General features: G+C 45.2%; 1 protein-coding gene across 6 annotated transcripts in view; it reads left to right on the top strand.

Moving 5' to 3' along the window:
- The window catches only part of Plxna4 (plexin A4), a 353917-nt gene that overhangs the window by 242669 nt on the left and 89336 nt on the right, over positions 1-21912 (top strand). For all 6 annotated transcript variants that reach the window (XM_042695991.1, XM_042695992.1, XM_042695997.1 and 3 more), the window contains one exon: positions 17078-17178. In XM_042695991.1, the coding sequence (XP_042551925.1) occupies positions 17078-17178 (101 nt within the window). The remainder of the gene's footprint in view (positions 1-17077; positions 17179-21912) is intronic.

Here is a 21912-nt window from a genome sequence, read left to right as displayed (position 1 = left end):
CTCTCTGTTCTGCTTATTCATCCTTCCTTTCCACCTGATCCCTGGTAACCTCTGACCTTTTTACTGTCTCCATTGTTTCAATATAATCATATAGTTGGAGTCATATAAAAGTGGATTTCTCATATGCATGTAAGGTCCTTCTATGTTTTCTCATGACTTGATAGCTCAGCTTTTTGGGTACTGAATAAATAGTCCTTCGTCAAAGGTATCTGTTTATTTGCCAAGTCACCAAATGCAGGTTATCTTAGTTGCTTCCAAATGAATATGGTGATGAGGAAAGCTGCTACGAACACCAGTTGGCAGGTCTAGTTTGTTTTCCATCTGCCTAACTAGATTACCACTCACAAAAGGAAGAAAACCCAAGATATATCAGTAAGTTGACTGGCTGAAAGAACTTGAGAGTACATCTCACCCACAGGTGCCCGATGAGTCCCTGATCCCTGAAGGGGGGAGGGGGCTCCACATCTGGGTGCTAGTGACAAACATGCCTCTCTAGGGCTAAGAGGAATATAGAGCAAACTCCCCACCCTTTGCTTCTGTAATTATCAGTAGATTACCATGGTGTGCAGGCAACAAACGAGCACAATGGAGCGGATAAACAGTTCATGCAGCATTTTATGCTCTTTCATAAGTCTTGTCTGATTATAGTTAATGAAGTGCCCATTCTTACTATTTTCCTTCAAATTGGGTGTCACAAGTGGACACCATGCATAAATGGCTGCAATGAATGGTCGAGCCAATGAAAGACTGGATTTTGTTCTGTTCCTTCGTTCTCAAATGAGTTTTGTGTAGCCAACCGGACCCTCCTACTCCTTGTCTTTTCCCATGTTTGCTTGTGATTTGGATGATGTGAGCAGCTTTTTCAGCATCACAAAAACCTAAACTTCAGCATTCACTCCCAAACACTGGGCAACAGCATCCCCAGAACACAGGCCAGCCCTGAAGCCAGAAGACTTGGAGCCAGTAGAGCAACTCCATAATTGATAAAGTCTCTTGGAGTCAGGGACACCATTTCCTCCTGACTTCTGCCAGAGTGACATCTGTCCATACTGAGCAACTGCCTAGAATCCTACTTGGCCCCAGAAGGTAGAACCTTGTTTGGGAAATGTGCCCTGAATGTAGAGATCGCTTGCCAGGGAGCACCCTGGCTAAAGAGCAACCCTAAGATGTGTTTGCATGAGACCTTGCTGACCCTGGCTGGGCCACACCAGTGTCCATGAAAACACATGCCCATGGACTTGCTGCTGCCAGTACTATGAGAAAGGAGAGAGGAGGCTATGCTATGCCAGGAAGCAGCCATAGGTCATAGATAAAATGACCTCATAGAGTCGTGGCCCTGCCACTCTCTGGCTGCATGCCATTGCGCAAGTCACTTAACCTCTTCCAACCATGTCTTCATGTGTAAAATAGAAGTTACCACCTCTGACCTGGCTGCTTTGTCAGGTAGTGGTGGCGGTCACATGCAATCATGGCTGTGAAATTGCTTTATCAATCGTGCACGTCCAGCTGTCCAGTGGGGTGTCCAGACCCACTTCACTATGCTGCTGAGCTCAGGCATCCCTCCACCTGCTCCATCTATGACTCCAAGGCCATCATCCTTTGATGAACAATTCTGCTCCATCATTCTATGGCCAGTTTTCCAAAAGCCAGCCCATTGTCAGAGCCATCAGTGGTGGTTGAAGAGGAGGGAGGAGGTACAGTGCTTTGGAAAAACACAGTCAGTCCTTGGAAATTCTGGTTTTACTGCTCGGGGTGTGGCCTGAACACCAGGATTTTTAACAACTCTGTAGCCATTTCTGATGCTCAACTGCGTTTGGAAGCTGTTAGCGGTGACACTGATTCCCTGCCTTTCCCTCCTCCCTGGCACTGAGCAAGGGCCCTGGTTGTCTCCTTGAAGTGAGAGGATCCCCCAGGGTGACCTACCGCTCAGCAAATGGCAGCCTGGTAAGCTTGCCAGGAGGGCTGTAGAGCCCAAACCAGCCCCACAAGGCCTGAGAGAGGATAGGTCCAGGCCAGGCTATGATCCCAGAAGCATTACAGGTAGATTTAATGGGAGAGAAAAGCACCTGTCAGTGAACTCACTCATCACATGCTACCTGCTCTAAGTGCTCACATTGGTGTCCTCACTGCTGCCTCGGCCCTGTGTCCCACAGGTTTGTTTGCCAACTCAGCCGATGTCCTGAATATAATCGTGTCTAGAGGTTACATCCTCCAGTCCCTGTCATAGCAGGGGTTTCTGGATTCTGTGCCAACACCACCATGCTAGGCCTCACCGCCTGACCCCGGCCTGCCAGACATGACATGCCAACTCATGTCTTCACATGCCAGCACGCAGCGTGGCCTCTTGCACCTGGCTTAGAGCCAGCTTGATTTTCTGTCCCAGCCCCACTGCCAACTTGTAATTCCGCCCGTTCACAGAGGTCAGGGGCATCCTGAATAAAGAAAATCTGTAGTTACCGTGGCCTGCTTTCATCTGAGAGTTAACGACTGTCCCCTACTTCCACATAGCCTGCTTGGGTGCTAGGAGTAGAAGATGGACTCCTGGGATTCTCTTCCAGCCCTTTGTGATCCAAAGCAGAGGGAGAGGGAGAACACGATGACTGGCTAGAGAGGTGTGGGGCTGGCTGTTCTTTCAAGCTCCATTAATAGAGGGGGTTCCACCGAGCTAAGATCAGGGCGTACACGGAGGGCAGCCGGTGGCTGAGTCAGGCTTACAATTGTAAGCTCTCAACACAGCTGTCCCAAGGCTCTATCCTTTAACAGTACCCCTCAGAAGACCATCAAGGGCAGAAGGGGTCACCTCCCAAGGTTCCCTCTAGACACTTCTGAAGTTGAACTCTAAAGTCAACCTTTCTTCTTTAGGGGATATCGTTTTTTCCAAGAGAAGCAAACACCCTCATTGACCTTACCAGAATAACAATTGTTACTGATTTGGCGCAAATGCTCCTGGAATGGTACTAATAGCTTTGCAGGAATTGTAGTATTTAATCATTTGACTATTATTATTATTATTATTTGACTATATTATTACTTAGTAGCCTTTTCTTGGGGGCTTGAAAATGATGAATGAATTGGACAAACCAAGAGTTTAGATTGCAACTCCTTCATGCCAACTGCTACATAAGCCTGTCATCATAACACAGATGCCAGAACTCGTGCTCAGCATTGGGTCATCAAGAGCTGCCACCTTCTTATCCCTGAGGGACTCTGTGCTTCTAGATCCTTCTCTACCACCTGAACTTTGATATTGAGACCTTTGGATATAACAGAGTAAACTGGGAGAGAGGGTAACTCAGGTTTGGGGCTTTCCCCCAGGCAAACCCAGACATTTCCTCTACCAGAAGCAGGGGCCTCCTCGCCTCCCCATACGACCTCCTGCCTGCAAGTATTTCTGACCTCTCTCAGCCTGTGGTCTAAAAATAGTTCTGGCAGCTGATTCTTATTTGGGATGGAGAAGTCTGTTAGGAGCCTTCGCTTTGATGTGGGTCAGATTATTCCACTGCACAAGACGTGGAATGTGTAAGTTACCCGCACAGCCACACTTCTTCCCTGGAAAATGAACTTCCTAATGGAAACTAACCAAAGCTACAGTCCAACAGATTAGCTGCTGGTAGATATTATCTCTTTAGCAGCTTTAAAAAAAATGACATTTTTCATGGCATGAGCCTTCTAGCTGTCTTCCCTGTCCCACCCAGAGATGGGCAAAGATGGACATCATCAAGCACTTAACAACAGGACTTAGCTAACACCTAACAAGGGAGGGCCTTCATTAGTCCCATTAGGCAGATGAGGAAACCAAGACTCAAGGACATAAAGGAAATGGCCCAAAGTCACTCTTTTGACAAAGTGGACTTAAACCTAAGCCTGGATCCAAAAGCCTGTGCTGTCTCTATCCAGTTAGGCTGAACTTGAACACATGCCTCCTGCTAATGACCCCTTACTTACCCACTGTTTGTGTTAAGGTTGAGAGAAATGGCAATAGTCCATGTTGGTACCATCATAGTTTATATCACAAGTTGTGGTCCTTTTCTTTCTTAGCATTCAAAGTCTATGTCATAGCATCATGCTATGTTTCCATGGTCACAAGAACTAGAGCGGAGCATGGCTGTTATGCAGACAGATTAAGTACCAAAATGGAGTGAAATTGGAACACATCCTGGAGTGAGACTCCAGGGGGCTTTTTTAGTCTTAAGGTGGTTGGTTATTCAGCTCGAAGAGACAACAGAGATCTATTTAGATGTAATAACTGGGAGACAGAGAGGGGAAGATACCTGCCCTTGGTCTTAACAGCAATTTGGGGATGGATAGATCTTAGTCTAGAATGCTTGCTGGTCTCAGGCCCCCTAGCCCAGTGATTTCCAGAAGCCAGTGATGACTCAATATGGAAACTAACCTGACCCAAGCTCAATGCATGATGGACCTAGGTGGAGATGCAATGGTCCTTGCCTAGCCTAGAAGCTTCTGTGGGAGATAGAGTCTTGTCCGTGTTGTGTGGGCATAATATGGATGTCTGGGGAGGTGGGGGAAGCAGGTGGCAGAGAAGCTCACTTGATATGTTAACTAATTATGTTGCTAACTAGCAACATAATTTAATGGGCTAGTTGACGTTTCAAGGAGAAAACTCTTGCTGGCTGGACCAAGATGCACTTCCAGTGTGCTATTGTGTACTTCCGGGATGCTGTTGGTCATAAAGTGACCAAAGACCGAGAAACTGACCAGCCATGAGCCCTCTTCATAGTTCTAGAATGTTAGAAATCATATGAGTGTTCTTTTTTTAAAAAAACTAAACCTCTGACCCTAAAATAAATTTGGAGCTGACTAGTTAAGTAAATTGGTTTTAAAGTCTAAAGGTTAAACTGTCCTTTTAAACATGATTTTAATTTCTCTAGTCAAAAATGTTTTAAATTATATCCTATCTGGGGAAAAAAATGTAAGTCCTCCAGAGTTAACCCATTATCAGTTCTATTATCTCTCTGGAAGGCACTCTTTGCAAAATAAATGAATAAATAAGCCCGTATATATAAGTACATGCTTACATAGTTGTCTGTTTAAAACTTTAAAAAAAGAAAAGTTCTGGGCACTTGTAGCTCACGCCTATAATCCTAGCTGCTCAGGAGGCTGAGATCTGCGAATTGTGGTTCAAAGCCAGCTCGGTCAGTAAAGTCTATGAGACTTATCTCTAATTAAGCCCAGAAAACCAGAAGTAGAGCTGTGGCTCAAAGTGAAGAGCACTAGCCTTGAAGGAAAGAGCTCTGTGACAATGCCTTGTCCCTGAGTTCAAGCCCCACAACTGATAAAAAGAAGAAAAGAGGGAATAGTAGCACTTGCTTGTAATATCAATACTTGGGATGCTGTGGTCTCTGTCACCTCCTTCTAAGTAAGAGCTACCAGCACCTGGGTTCCTAAGAGGTGCCTACCTCAATGGGACCTACAAGGCTTCAATTCCTTTCCCAAGTGAGATTTCTTTTAGAAGGAACATGTCTGTCTCCTATCCAAAGTATCTGCATACCCAACAGCTGTAAGAGAAGGTGTGTTTATTAGTAAATACAATCCTGTAGCCCAGATCACCCAGGTGTACATGAATGTCATATGATCATACCTCTACATATCTGGGCACACCCTGTCGGGCTGCTACATGCCTGCTCACATAAATGACCATTTGCACATATTACATTTAGTTTCAACAGGCATACCATTGCTGGGACACTGGATAGCAATATTACTGACATGAAGTCAGAGCGAAGGAGAAGGCTCTGGATAGAGAAAGAGTGCCCACCCTGCCTGCCCTGTCTGTTCATACAAAGAACCAGAGCCAGCCAGCCAGAGGGTTCAGCATATGTCTCATGACCAGCTTGGCTCAGCTGCCTGCCAGGCCTGGAGGAAGGTGTCCCCATGCCAGTTCCTCCCCCACCCTCTTCTCCTTGGCTGCTGGAACAAAGGGCCCTGTTGAGCAGGCTGAGCTTAGGAAACTCAGGCCAGAAAGTCCCCTGCCCTGGCTCAGATGGCACCATTGTCTTTGTCAGTGTCACTGGTGAAAGATGGCTGGTGCAGGAGCAGCACTTTGATCCCCAGGACAAAACTTCTGGCCACCTGCTGGATGAGAGGAGGAGGAAGCCTCATAGCTCCCACTAAATGTGGGTTCCAGGTGTCTCCTTCCTTCCCCATAACCTTGAGATTAGGTCAAGACCATGCACCTTAACCAGGAGTCATTATTGAAGGATTAGATGACAGAAGAGTGGTATTGGTAGCCGTATGGCCTTGGGTAAATTTCTTCAGGCACAGAAAAACTGAGTGACAGAGTTAGATTATCACCAAGGTCTCTCATCATATTCACCGTATAAATCCCAGAACACTGTCCCCTTCTAACTTCCATGTTGCCCATTTGTTGGGCTTCTCTCTGGGCAGGATGTGAGAGTGACTATTTGTTTTTCTTTACCAGATGCACTGGGATGACCTAGGCCAATGCCCACCTTGCAACACTATAGCCCTGAAGATCAGGTCTCCTGGGCCTATTGTGTAATTGTGAGCACAATAGCCCAGAATAAGGAGATTTTGACTTCTACATTATGAGATGAACTGGTGGCACAAATCCAGAAATGATGTTTTAGGTTGGGACCAAGATTTCCAAGTCAGGAGTCTCCTTGAGATTCTTAGAATATGCGGTCAAGTGTTCACACTCGTACCTGCCCCTTTTCAGTTATGGTGCATGTGCAGAATAGGTGGCAGGGCATGAGAGACAACTTTTGTTTGAGAAAGATGCTAGAACAGTACATGGTGACATGTCATTCACCTGCAGCACTGCTGCAGTAATCCTCAAAACACCCCCCAGGAAATGTGAATGAGAGAAAAGAGACTCAGGGAGGGCGCTGTCACAGGAAGTTGTCTAGGGAGGGGAAGGAAGTTGTCTAAGTCACACAGGAAGTAGTAGATACGGAACACAAACCCAGGTCTGTCTATCCCCCAAATCTTTGCTTCTTAAAGTCACTAAGATAAAGCTATTCCAAACTCTGTCTTCCTCCCTGACCTTACTAGAAGAGGAAGACTGTGTAAAGACCAATTTCTGGTCTCTCTTCAGGCTCCCACAAGGTGCTGGTTTCTCTGACCATGGTGGAATGTGGGATTTAGGGAATGGTGCTCAGCTCTTGAACTCAGCCACACGCTCCTATTTTTATAGTAAGACTCTTTTTTTTTTGCTAGTTGTGGGGCCTGAACTCTGGGCCTGGGTACTGTCCCTCAGCTCTTTAACTCAAGGCTAGCGCTCTACCACTTGAGCCACAGTGCCACTTCAGGCTTTTTCTACTTATATGGTGCTGAGGAATCGAACCCAGGGCCTCATGCATGCAAGGCAAGCACTCTACCACTGAGCCACCTTCCCAGCTTCAACAATAAGACTCTTGCAGTACTTTAAAATGTTCAATCAAGACCTGAGTTCAATAGCAAGACCAGAGATTTCCTTATTCCCCGGGCTGTGTATAGAAGCCAGCAATGCTTGGTGGGCACAATGGTGGGCTACAGCCCCAACTTCAGTTTAGTTTCCATTTTCGTCTTGGCCTTGCTGCATGACCTTGGGCAAACTACCCAGCCTCTCTGGGTCATGGGTTTTCCATCTGTGCAACAGGGAAGGGTCTCCCTCTGTTGCTTGGTGAGGGGCCTGGCTAATGACGATCGTATGCCAGTGCAACACAGCCCACATGGGAGGTGTGAGGATGGGGTGATTTCTTGAGGCTCATGTGAAACTCAGAGTGCTCCCCGCCTAGCTACCACCGCTTGCTAATGAGAAGCAGCATATGTTGATGATTCCGGCGCCGGCACTCACTCCTTGGCTGTCCGAGTTCCCAGAGCAAACTGGCTTCCTATTAGGCATTTATACTTATTAATAGCAGCAAATTGCAGCCCTCCGCAACATCTGCTACTTTTCATTTGCAGAAAGCTTCCCAGACCATTTGTACTAGCAATACCCTGTGACCAATTGTGCAAGGCAGAACGTAACTGAATCCCCCCCCTCTGAACATGGATTAACTGAGGCCTAATGACAGGAACAACTTTGCCAAGGTCACCACAATAGATTAGAGCTTGGCCCCCAGCCTCCCCATCCCCCACCTCATGCACTGGAGATATTGTCCTTGCCATTCTAAAATTTAACAACATTGATCCCAGAACTCCTGTTTATAGACAAGGAATGACGGCGCTGGCAGCCAGAGCTGTAGACCTTGATCCTGTATATCAGCTTCCTCTCAAGCGTGATTCCTGTTGGATTAGCCCCATGGCCCACTTACAAGCAGGGAGAATTAGAAAATTCAAAACAGACCTATTCTTGAGGAACTCTGATCACTGCCATATAGACAAAATCATTTCTGGACTCTAGGCAGCCAGGCAGTTCCTACAGCCGATCCAAGAACTTCCAGAGAGCTGTATTCTCTTTCTAGATTCTTCCGTGGTACTTAGCCTTGGACTGGACTTTCCTAAGATCTACCAATACATCAAATTACAAGAGCATGGCTGCTGTAGGAGGACCTGAAAAGATCGATTGGTCATATTGGAGTCAGCTGTCGCTGGTCTCTGAACATGCACCTGCTACATCTAACCTCAATATCTCTCTGACATTGGTACCCAGATGGAAAGAAGCTACCGAACTGCAACTTCTCTCTCCTCTGTTTGACCTCTTCCCCTCTATTTCTCTCAAAACCTTTGTGCTCCACTATGACTCTGCTCAGAACCTGTGTCTTGGCCAGCTATACCACAAAGCTTACCATAAGCCAAGCCATCGTAGAGCAATCATATGTCAGCCGTCTTGGCCAAGCTTGGCTGGCATTCCCACCATAAGCTGGTTTGTCTCCTAGCCATGCATTAGACTTGGGTCTTATTCTGTGTAAGTTTAGGTTAAAGAGAAAGCAGCTACCTGGGGAATGGCAATCGGAGAAGTCTAGGAGGGCAAAGGCAAACACTTGTTGACCTTGTGTAATCCTGCTGGCCAAAACCAATATTTAAGAGCCTTGACCCAGAGTCAAGGAGCAGAAAGTACATTCCTGTTCGCTATGAGACCACAGCAGGCGTATGTACATAAATTGCTGCCTTAGAGAGATGAAGCACTGGGACCTGTGATTCAGTCTGGCCAGCTCCTATCCTCTACTTCTCTTATTCATCAGCCACCTGTGAGAAAGGATGTCAATGGAGCCCTCAGAATTTCCTGGCCTTCTCATCCAGAGATGCCAGTCCCGACAGTCAGGAGCTTCTGTAGAATCCTCGCAGGGCTCCAAGTCAGAAGCAATAAAGCCAGGAAAGACAGCTAGAGGCCACCAAAGGGAAAAAAGACCTGTGGAGAGACTGGGAGGGGGCCGCCCAAGACCACACCACTGAGATGCCAGTGTGATGCTGAGTTATTCTTAAAGTCTCAGAGGGCATTAACATTCCTCAACTCTGCTCAGGGACAGGAGACAGGCCGACAGTATGAAGGATGGTTCCGAATTCCACATCTGCAAAGCCTGACAACTCCCCAGAAGCCTCTTGGAGTTTCTTAATGGGTCGTCTTGCCTCTTTCTTCCTTTTCTTTTCTTTTTTTCTTTTTTTGACAGTTTTGAAGGCAATTGGGTATTTAAGACGCCTTTTGGACATTTAAATTAACTCCAGCCATCAGGCTCAGTGTAGCCACTGTGGCATTAGCATCCAATTATAAGAGTAGAGATGGAGTAATAACTCACATTTCAACCAGGATGTCAAATACTTAAACAAATGAGAGATACACTCAGAGACTGTATGTTGTGTGTATGGAACACTTCTGAGTGTAACCCGCAGAGCAGCAGCCACTGTTTGGAATGTGAACAGAATTAGGCAAAGAAGGGGAAACTCCATTGCTACAGAAAAGCATCTTGCAAAATAACAGGGAAAACAGAGGTAGGGGCTGGCCAATGGGAAACCAGACAGGATGGATCTATCCCAGTTTCTCCAGCAATCATAAGATGCCCAGCTTACAGGCCTTTTAGGCTTGGAAGTCAGCTCACCAGTTGTGAAAACTTAGAAAAAAGAATAAGGCCAGGAATTGAAGCCCTGTATAGGTCTCTTTGATTTGTTCTCAGTTATTTCTCTTCCTGTCCTAGGCCAGATTTGTTTATTAGTGGCTTCTGATCACAGGACTGGACAAATAAGAAAGATAATGACAACAATGATCATAATAATGATGTTGATAAAAGTAAACAATGAAGCTGGCATTGGCAAGCGCATACCTGTAATCCTAGCTACTCAGGAGGCCAAGATTTGAGGATCACAGTTTGAAGCCAGCCTGGGCAGGAAAAGTCCATGAGACTCTTATCTCCAGTTGACCACCAGAAAACTGGAAAGAAAACTTTAAGCTGTGGCTTAAAGTAGTAAAGTGCTAACCTTGAGCAAAAAAGCTCAGAGACAGCATTCAGGCTCTGGGTTCAAGCCCCACAATTGACAAAGGAAAAGAAAAGGAACACCAAAGCAGAGATTCGATAGTAGAAAAATAATTGTCTCAACTCGGGGACCATTTGACATCACAAGAACTATTTGAATTTCAGCCCCTCCTCTATGCCTCTTGAAGGGGTGGAGCCATGGGAAAGCTCTTCATTGGAGAAGCCTGTGGCATTATTTTTTTCAAGTCAGGAAGTGGCTATTCAGAGCTGAAGAAGAATAGAGCCAGTTACATAGCATTGCTTGATAAGGTGACATTCATCCCTCAACCTTTTGTCTGTTGAGATTAAGTTGCAGAGTGGAGTGATGCTTATCTTTTTATTGAAGGATCTCAGAGTATTTCATAAACATGAATATTAGTCAACCAAAAGAAAGCTCTTTCCTTGTCCTAGGGAGCCAAGTAGAGAACAAATGTTCTTATATCTACTCTGTCTCACTGAAGATGAGATCATTTGCCAAAGCCATTCAAAAGATGATTTTCTAAGAAAAATATGTTATTATGTTTGTAAAATATAAATAACATGAAGTTTACCTGTGGTGTAGCCATCACGACTATGCACCTCCTGAACTTTTCAGATTCCCAAACTCAGATCTTGTACCCATTGAACTCATTCTCCTCTGTCCAATCCCTGAAAACCTCCATTCTGCTTTTCCTTCACGAATCTGGCTATTCCTGGGACCCTATACAAATGAATTATATGTCTGTTTATCCATTTGCATCTGACTTATTTCATTTAAGGGCATGTCCTTGAAGTTCATCTAGAATTACATTTTCCTATTTACTACTAAATAATATTCCACTATATGTATGTATGTATGTATATACATACATATACACATACCTTTCTTCCACCTTTCTTCCAATTTGAGAAATAGTGAATAGTTCTGCTTTGAACATTTCCAATTTACCTTTGAGACTCTGGTTTTCAGTTCTTTTAAGTGTGTTCTTAGAAAGGAATTTGCTGGATCTGGTGGCAATGCTACATCTAAATTTTCAAGGAATTGGATACTGGATACTGTTTAGTGGGTTTTTGCACAGAGCAAGGATAATGTGCCAACTGTATACAGACCACGCCTTCACTCCTGGGGCAAAGAACTACATCTCCGCCCTCCCCACAGCATGGCGGAAGTATGTGTAAGGGCCCAAAGAGGTTGTAGAGCTCCATCTCTGAAAACAGCAAAGACCATAAATTGCAACCCTATCAGCCAACACCTCTCTGGGAGTTCAGTGGCCAGAAGACAGACCTCAATCTTCTGTGGTCTCAAAATATCCATCATTATGATAGATTAGGCCACACAATCATCTGATTTGTTCTCCGAACAGAAGTCTCTCCACACACTGACTTCCTCTTATTACCTCTTCCTGTGGTCTGAATTCCCTCACTCAGTTAATTAGCATGCTTGGCACTGTACTGAAGATTTGAATCAGCGTGGGGTGCTTTTAATTAATCGTGTGGCTTTGCATCTGGAGTACTTTGTGTTCCAGGGTCAGGAGAGGAGCCAGAGGTGGGGGGTGGACAGGTGGCTTTGTTTGGTGTGAGGTATGTGTATGAAGAATCCAGGTGTTTGAGGGGAGAGAGAGAGAGAGAGAGAAAGAGAGAGAGAGAGAGAGAGAGAGAGAGAGAGAGAGAGAGGGGGAGAGAGAGAGAGAGACTTACAGGGGCAAGGTGGCTCTGAAGCCATCTGGATCCTTGTGCAAAGTACTAGCAAAGTGTGGAAGGCAACCAGGGACATTAGCACATATGCATGAACCAAGGTAAGTGACTGGAGTAAATCTGGTTTTCTGTAGTGATTTTAAGTGTCAGGAAAACTTCTGATGCTTTCCAGAACCGCCCATGGGGTGGGGAGTAAGGCAGAACAATGATGCAGCTGGGAGAGATGCAGCCAGTGGGATCTAACTTGGACACAGAGGAGTGAGAGTAGCCTGATAAGGGAGTTGCTAGGTTCCTCTGGTCCATGGAGGGGTCTTAGAATGAACCAATAATGATCGTTGTTCTCCTTGGTCTGTGAGAATCCCTCTGTTATCTCCCCAGTTTTAAGTCTATGCTATAAAAGGAGTGAAGATAAACTAGATCAACTTCAAAAGAGTCATGAAGAGTAAAAGCATGCATAGCCAGAGGAAGATGGCTGGTTTAGCCTTCAGAAGAGAAAATTCAACATGTCCAGATGATTATCCTTAGGATATGTTTTATTGAAGGTTCCATGGTTGTTCATGTCCATGAAAACCAAATAAAGGAGAAAGGATTGGTGTGGCGAGAGTCTGTCTGGGTACTGAAAAGGAGCTAGAACGTCAGAAATGAAAAGGAGTTTAGAACTAGACCTGCCAGTACCTCATTTACGTGTGATAGAAAAGAGGGCCCTACAGAGAGTTGCTCATGTTCACCCTGGGAGCCATGGGCAAAGCCCCCCAGACTTGTGACCCTTTCCCACAGAGACCCACGTACATAAAATTGGAGAGCAACACAGAGCCATGACAAGAGCTGATGAAGTACTACATAAGTCCAGGAAGCTCAGATAGCTCCAGGGATAGCTCCAGAGTTTTATCTGAAGGATTGAGGGTTGAATGTTTTAGAGGCAGATGTCTTGGTTCAAGGAGAAAAATGACACAATGAAGGGACTAGAGAAGAAACTGTCTCCCAGATCTGTTCAACTCCAAATAGACTTCATGAGGCCTGGAAGCCTCTTAGAGTTGTTCTCTGTGATGTGGTGGAAATGTGAAGTGACCTGGCAAAGCCGGGCATGGTGGTCCATACCTACAATCCCAGCTACACAGGAGGTTTAGGTAGAAAGAAGGACGATGGTCCCAAAGTAGTCCTGGGATGGGAAGTAGGGAGCCAGACCCTAACTGGAAAAAAAAACTAAAAAGCAAAAGTGGAATGAAGAAGTATGGCTAAATTTTTAGAGCATTTGCTTTCTAATCATGAATCCCTAAGTTCAAACCCCGTCTCAGGGGAGAAAGAAAATGGTGACAAGCAATCAGGAATAAGATGTGAATGATGATATCAGTGTTACTAGGTGATACCCTAGTAACATTACTTGGAAAGTACTGAGCCATTTACAAAGCACTTTTTTGTGGCAGTACTGGGTCTTGAACTCAGAGGCAAGCACACTCTTATTTAGCTTTTTTGCTTAAGGCTGGAGCTCTACCACTTGACTCACAATTCCACTTCCAGCTTTATTGCTAGCTAATGGGAGATACAGGATCTCTTGGATTTGTCTGCCCCGAATGACTTCAAACCAAGATCGTTGGATCTCAGCCTTCTGAGTGGCTAGAATTACAGGTGTGAGCCACCAGCCTATAATACACTTTCATACCTATGGTGTTATCTACACTTTGGGAAGCAGTGATCTCCATGTCTAAGGATGAATGAAACAAAGACACAGAGACAATAGGATCTCCTTGTTAATAAATGGCAGAGCCAGACTTTGAACCCAGCCCTTCAAGACCCTATACTCCTTCCACCCCAGTAAGAAGTGATTCCTGTTTAAAAATCAAGAGGACTTTAAAATCCCAGGGCATTGATATTCTTAAACACTACGTGCAAGATACTTTTAGAATGCAAAGGTTTCTGAGGCTATCATATTCACGAAGCAGCTGGCTCTTTACCTAAAGTAGCATATCCCCAGCACTGCAGGGCTTTTGTCATCCCACCTAGATTACAGAACATGTCCATAGGAGAAGCTGAGGACACATGCCATCCCACCCGGATTACAGGACATGTCAACAGGAGAAGCTGAGGAGAATGTTTTAGACCCAGAAAAACACTGTTGAACCAAGCCGTGATTTTCTCTTCAATACCATGGCAAAATATGGAAAGCCAAACAGCTGGAACTGATGAAAACATTATTATGTTCTTATGGTTCCCAACTTTTACCATCTAAGGCCCCTCTTATTATTTTTTTTCTCCCTCCGGGCATTATGTTTTGAAAGATTCTGTCTACTAAACAAACTGCATTTATTAAGTAATAATATATTTCCTAGTTTTAATATAGGGCATGCATCATGAGTATGCATAAAGTCATAAAACAGCAACAATCCAATTTCCATTAGGCTTTTGGAAATATTGAAAATAGCTTGTGAACTTCCTTCCCACTCATGAATTCCTAGGAGTCTGGGTCCTTTGGGTTAGGAGCAACTAAGCATGTGCTTACGTGACTGGCATGGTTGTGCCTGCTTAAGGAGGAACAGACAAGGAAATGAAAAAGAGGGTAAATTTCTGGCTGCATGTGAAACCAGCAGGGTGATTTGTAAGAGACTGATTGTCAAGGTTAATTATGAAGACAGCAAGGTCATGTGCAGATAGAACCCAGGCCTGGCCCATGCAAATTACCTGAGCAGTATCAGAAGGGGAGATAAAATTCTAAGTGTGCAAAAAAGACATCAAGAAAGGGCTGCTAAAGTCAAGAGAAAAGTTGGAAGAATGAGAGTAAGAGACTGCAAGGTGACTTGAAAGAAAGAAAGCCACTGGGTAGTCATTAAAAAGAATCAATTTATAGTTTGAAGAACAAAAAATAACATACAAAAGGTTCAAGTACCAGTGGCCTATAATTCTTACAACTCAGAAGGCTGAAATCTAAGGATTCTGGTCCAAAGCTAGCCAAGGCAAGAAAGTCTATGAGACTCTTATCTACAATTAACTAGCAAAAACCTAGAAATGGAGTTGTGGCTCAAGTAGTAGAACACCACTCTTGAGCCAAAAAAATGTTAAGGGACAGCACCCAGCCTCTCAGTTCAAACCCCAGTACACACACACACACACACACACACACACACACACACACACACACACACAACCATATAAAAGGAATAAGAAAATTAAGGGGAAAGAAATCATGTGGGACTTGAGATTAATTCCAAAAGAGACCTTCAAGACTAATTGAACAGGAGCTGGTGCCAATCTGCCTACATGTGAGTTACAAGTAGCCCCTGTGAGGTGGACATAATTTTACACAGGCAGATGCCCTAGGAAACAGCAGGGAAAAGATACCATTTGTTCATGAGCAATGAGGCCCAGCCAGATCAACACAATCTAGTTTTCTGCGCCTGTTGTCTGATGACGAAAAACCACACCAGATTCTTTTAGCTCAAGCTGAAAGACCAGGCAGGAAGTCCTCTATTGAGAATTAAAAAAAAAAAACACCAAAACACCTTTTTGTAAAGAAGAAACTGGCAAAATGGAGAATAAAGACCATCATGTCTATAAAAAGAAAATAAAAATTCTATTTGATGCCTATAAGTAAGTACCTACTATGCAGTGAGTGCTGGAGAGGCACATCAGGAGACATCAAGGCAAAGCTGCATTGAAGAACAAAGAAATTCAAAAGTTATTTAAGAGCATGCAGGAAATGGAGGCATTTGATCTAAGCAAAAATGTCATGTGGAACACTTCACGTTAACAAGCTGCTGCGGAAAGCAAATGTGAGGTTTTGAGGGGTTGGAGAGGAAGCCTGGAGTCAAGGACAGGGCGTGGGGAGGAGGAGAATTGCAAGTTGCTAGATGTAAGGAGAAAAAGGCAGAGCAGGGACCAGCCACAGAATGAGCTAGGCCCTTTGTGGAAAAGGCCAGGAGAAACAAAAGGCTGGAACCACAGAAATACTGAGACCCAAAGGAAGGTTCAGAAAGAAAAGGAAATGCTGTAGTAAACATGAGATGTTTTTAAATGCCAGCTTGGGCAGGAAAGTCTGTGAGACTCTTATCTCTCATTAAACACCAAAAAAGCCAGAGGTGGAGCTGTGGCTCAGGTGGTAAAACACTAGTCTTGAGCAAAATAGCTCAGGCACAGTGCTTAGGCCCTGAGTTCAAGCCCCAGGACCTCCTCACACACACACACACACACACACACACACACACACACACACACACACACACACAAATGGGGTTCAGGTTTATTACACTGATGGTAAGGCAAATAAACATGAGCTGTTAGATACACAAGGATAAAAAATGGTGGACATGATGTGGCCCATCATGGTGCTTCCTGTTCCCATACTGCTTTGGGCTCCAGCTCAAATGCCTCTTCCCAGAAGTCCCTGACTTCCTGCTCAAACGTTTCTTCTTTCCATAATGCTCTTTTCATTGAGTTAGGTGTCTTCTCAACCAAGAGTCAGGGTAATGCTTGCACAGCCTTCAAGCAATCAGCACCAAGTCCAGGGGTGGAGACATGGGAGGAGCCCCGTACAATATAAACCACCCTCACAGAGGTCTCCTCTTTGGGGCCCCTCTCTTTCCCTTACTCTGTCTGCTTTTAACAACTTCCCTGCCTTTTAATTCTTTAGTAAGCAGAGAAAACAAATCCATACCCCTAGATGGTATCAATGGGAAACAAAGATGGGATGGGTTGGATATTCACAGGGATATTTGGGGGCCGTGGTAGTGGGAAAATTGAAATGTGCACTATGTATCTTTTATAATAACTTAATGGGAACTCCGTGGATTCTGTATTCCTGGACATCTTTAAAAACATAGTTGACAGCTGTGCTATGCAGGCCAGGATCCGGGGATCACCCACAATCATCTGGGGGGGCTAAGCCTTTGTGTTCCTTCAGCGTCTAGGATGATGCAGTTACATGTAGAACAGCACCTCTTCCATGGATTCCATTGGATGTTTTGCAAAGTCTTGACTGATTTCTCCCTGTTGCGTTGTCCTAGCTCACCAGAGTCCCTGTGGAGTCCTGTGGGCAGTATGGGAGCTGTAGCGAATGCCTTGGCTCAGGTGACCCCCACTGCGGCTGGTGTGTGCTCCACAACACGTGAGTACAGGAGGCCCATCCGCTTCTCCGGCCCTCACGTCCCCCAAGTAGTTCTCTTCCTTCTCTCCTTCTCTCTTATTCTCCTTCCCTTTGCTCCCCCCTACTCTCTTCTTACTCTTCCTTTCTTACACCCTTTGCAAACTTTATCTCCCTTCTTTTTGTTCTTTCTGACATGTCCTTTAAGGATCATATGACAATCACAGTGTGAAGATGCTGGGGTCAGGATATTTTCACCCTGGATGACAGATCCTTCCCCCCACCCTCCCACCCCCGAGTGTGACTTGGCTGTACTGACTTTTCAGGACTTATCCTAGGATTAAGGTTGGCCAGGGTCATTACATCGTTTTGTAAGATTTGTGTTCGCCATCCAGTGACCCAGTATTCCTTGATTTACTCCCTGATATCACCATAAGATGTCATGGTACTTGGGTTTGGAGTTCAAGTGTGTGGTGCCTTGGTCCCTCCCTCTGTTATCAGAGTACTTTCATCAGTTAACTGTCAGTAACTTGGTCCTGGAGTCACCGGGCCAAGGAAGCCTGGTCCAAATGCTGGCCCATACCCTATATGCCTCCTTTTTTACTGGTTCCATTTTGTTCTATAGAAGTGAGAAAAGAACCAAAAAGGGAGAGAATGCTGTCTTAACTGTGAAAAGTTAGAAGCACCCTCCCAAATCCTAGCACATCTATCCCCAGGAGAATATCCTTTTCCCAGTGGCTAGCTTGGCTATAACAAGGCCTGAATTGAGGAAAGGCCTGAATGACCTCGGGTCTACTGTGGTGAGGAACAAATGGGGATCTACTGAGTTACACTGAAATATGCATACCTCAGAGTCAGATCAGAAACTGTGTGCTCAAGTGTATAGCAAGATTACAGAGAGTGATGGAGCCTAGGACTGCTCTTCGGAGGTGAGGGTGGAGAGCTCGCATTAAGATCTGCTCCCAGTGAATCCAGAGAACTCCCTAAGACAACACTTTGCAAGGCAAAAGTAGATGGATTTCTTTGTCCTGCACAGTGAGTTCTCTTAGAAATGCATTTTGACCCAAATCCACTCCCTTACTGAAGGCCCTAGACAACCTCAGCTGGTTGAGAGTGGCTCAGATGCATCCAGCATGGGATTAGGCATTACTGTTCAGGCAGATCAGCCTGCAGGGTCCAAAGGCAGGTTTCCAGAGCAGTGTCAGTCCCTGCAATGTCATGCATAGTACTCAGTCCTGGAGTGACACACAACACACAACTCCAGGAATGACAGAAGTAACCACCAACTGCTTCCTGTGTGACAGAAAATAATGGGAGACTGAAGCTGAAAGATCATGTAGGCTGTATCTGGAAGAGGCTATTAGCCTGTAGAAGGGTACCTGCAGTCCCAGTCTCTAGAGTATTATGCAGTAAACAGCTATGGATAGGAACTGTGGGCATCTGCCAGCAAATCCACATTCCACATCCCAGCATCCTGGTCTCCTCACCTGAAGACTGGAGACAGTGATGCCCAGCTTGCCTACCTCACTGAGGCGGATGAAAGTGCTTGGTGATCCACAGAGGGCTATAACATGCAGGATAGGGTGGGACAAGGATCACCACAAGGCTGGGCAAAGATGAAGTGCATAAACATCCTGCCTCTTAGGTGTTGATTGGTCCTAGTGATTTCCAGATAGCTCTCTTTAACAACCTTTAACAACATGCTTTTTCATTCTGGGAAGGTATCTCTGCTTCAAGCGGCCTTTGCCTTTCTGGCAACTTCTGTGATTCCCCTCACCTGATTTAGCCTGCCATTGCATCTTCTTCTCAAGGCTGCATGTTATATTTGTATATGTTCTTGCCAATGCTGGCTCTTAGGAAGCACACCTGCCTAGAACAAAGGCTGCACAAGTCTGGAACCTGGCTCTGACTGCTGCCACAGAGCGCTCCTTGCCCCGGGGCCCACAGAAGGAGCCAGCATATAAAGGCAATAGGGCGCCTTGGGAGGATTACATGGAGTGGAAATCAGTGGAGTCTAGTTCTCATGCTTTGCACGCCTCCAGGACGTTAGACAAGTACAATCGATTTTCATTATGTGTGGCAGTGATATTTTATAAAGTCCTGGGAATACTGAATTAGGAAATACCAAACCATTGCTCCTAGAAGAAATACAGGGCTAGGTTCCTGGGACCCTCTGCTCTGGAAATTTCCATCAGTAGCTTAACACACAACCTTGTTTTTTATGTGTGTTTCTTTTTCAAGTCATCTTGCTCTGCACACGTTGTTGATTCATTAACACTGGGCTCATGATGAATAGCACTGTAACTGTGTACCTCCATGAAGCTTGTTGTATACACATGTGTTCTACCTCTGCTACACCCTGGCCTTCATGTGCTTTTGGAACACCAGAAGGCACTTTAGTACCACACTTGGGCCACTTAAAAAAATGAAATTATCAACAAAAAGTGCAAAACTTAGGAGATAGGGCAGTAAACAGACCTCTATATTTTTGCTGAAGTAAGAAAGCATAATATCATCTTGGCTAGCCTCAGCTGAGAAACACATGCATCATCCAAATCTTGCCACTCTGTGTTGTCCATGAGTGACCTCAAAATGCCACAAGCGCTGATTTAGAGTCACAAATACGTGTTAGTAATTACTTGAATTTGCAAATATGGAATCTTCTACCATAACTCTGTATATCAGGGGTGGCATTCTCATTCTTGAAGAGAATGCCTTCTCAAAATGGTATGAGGATAAAATGAGGTAATGAAGGCTGTCAAAATGTCTAAGGTACCAGGTGCCAGGGGCTCACATCTGTAATCCTAGCTACTCAGGAGGCTAAGATCTAAGGGTCAAGGTTCAAAGCCAGCCCAGCCAGGAAAGTCAGTGAGACTCTTATCTCCAGTTAACCACTAGAAAACTGTTAGTGGTGCTGTGACTCAAGTGGTAGAGTGCTAACCTTGACCTGAAGAGCTGAGGGACTGCGCCCAGGCCCACCACTGATTAAAAAAAAATTAAAACATGCTACCAGGCAAGGGCAGTGTTCTCCATAACCATGAACTTTCTGGTTAAGTGAATGCCTAATGTGGCCCATGCAGGTATTGAGAATATTGGGAATAGGCCAGGGTACTTGTTGAAGTCCAGTTTCCTGGAAGGAGACAGCTCATGAGCTCTCACAGGTCTAAGTTGCTTGACCCCATGTCCATCCCTGTCCCCCCCAGGCTAATGCTCCCAGGTGACCCTTGACCTTCATGGTGATGAGCAATGATAGCTCCAAGTCTTCTGAGATATCTTTAGTCAACATATAATTTTAAATTTACATAGCATTAGATGTATACATCCTAAGTATACAGCATTAAAAGTTTTGACATGTGCAAACACTCAGGGAAACCAGATACTGAGCGGTTCCTTTCTCCAGAAAGTTCTGTCTTGCTCTTGGCTAATGCTTCCTGATAGCCTACTACTCTAGGCTCAGGACAAAGTCAGGCACTTCTCTTCCTATCCCTACTTTTAACCTGCAGTGGGTACAACCCAGACTTAAATGGCTGAGAGAGTCAGAGGAGGACATAGGCCAGTTAGCAAAGAAAAGAAAGTCCTGTGGACCAAGCAGTCAGTCTGGGAAACCTGCAGATGCCCACCCATAGGGCATGCTTCTCTTCACTAGGAAGGAAGAGACAACCAGTATGGGTTGTTGTATCGGTGTTGTATACACACATGTACATACATGTACACATACACACTTGCCCATAGGTCTAGAATTCTGTGCCAAGACACTGTGCCAGGTTCAGGGGTACAGAGGTAACTAGATTAGATCAGCTGTGCCCTGATGCTACTTGAGAACAAAACCTTGAACCCTCAGTAGGATGGAGTTGCTACCTCCTTTAGATTCAGTACAATTGCTGGCTCCCATCATGTGAAAGACTCCATGCTAAGTGACTCGGTCACCTGCTGAACAGCCCTGGAGAGCTTGATCCTAGGAAGATGATGGGGGCAGAGAACAGAGCAATAGGTTCTCCAAAGTATGAACTTAAATCCGCCTTCTCAGTTGCACTGAGGTTTGAATACAGGGTATTTTACTTGCTGGGCAGATGCTTTATTACTTGAGCCACATCCCAGCTTTTTTTTGTTTTTGTTTTAGTTATTTTTATAGTTTTTGAATTTTTGCCTAGGGAAAACCTCAGACACTGATCTTCCTAAGATCTCCTGAATATCTGGGATCACAGATGCATGGCACCACTGCCTGGCTTATTGGTTGAAATGGAGGGGGCGGGGGTCTCACTAACATGTTGCCTAGTGGAACTCAAACTGTGATCCTCCTAAGCTCTGCCTCCAGAATACTTAGAATTACATGCATGAGCCACCATACCTGGCTCTCAGATCATAAGGAGTAATATGGTAGCAGCTATGAAAAGAGGATAGCAAATGGGAAGAGAGGGAGAGAGAGACAGAAACAGAGAGGTAAAGAGAGAGAGAACGCAGTAGTGACTATCCTGGAGGGGTGGAGCCCCTCCTTGAACAGGTGTCCCTCGTGGCTGAATGGGCTTTTGTACTGACAAGGTCATAGGAGGGTTGCAGACTGAACATGCTTAAGAAATGTTCCTGTAATTTAAATCCTCTCTGACATTAACTCCTCTGGGTTGTCATTGTGAAGTGCTCACCTGCCAGCCCAGTATTGTAGAGGGTCACCTGTTGCCCTCTTCTTCATTCCCTCACCCTCCCCCCTCCCGCCCCACCGCTGTCCCCAGGCTGGCCCTTTCCAACGCCCAGCACAGCTTA

Source organism: Dipodomys spectabilis, unplaced genomic scaffold (assembly GCF_019054845.1).
Source record: "Dipodomys spectabilis isolate Male_0828 unplaced genomic scaffold, ASM1905484v1 ptg000197l, whole genome shotgun sequence".
Lineage (NCBI taxonomy): Eukaryota > Metazoa > Chordata > Mammalia > Rodentia > Heteromyidae > Dipodomys > Dipodomys spectabilis.
Note: the sequence above shows the minus strand (reverse complement) of the source record. Positions and strands in the feature narration are given on the sequence as shown.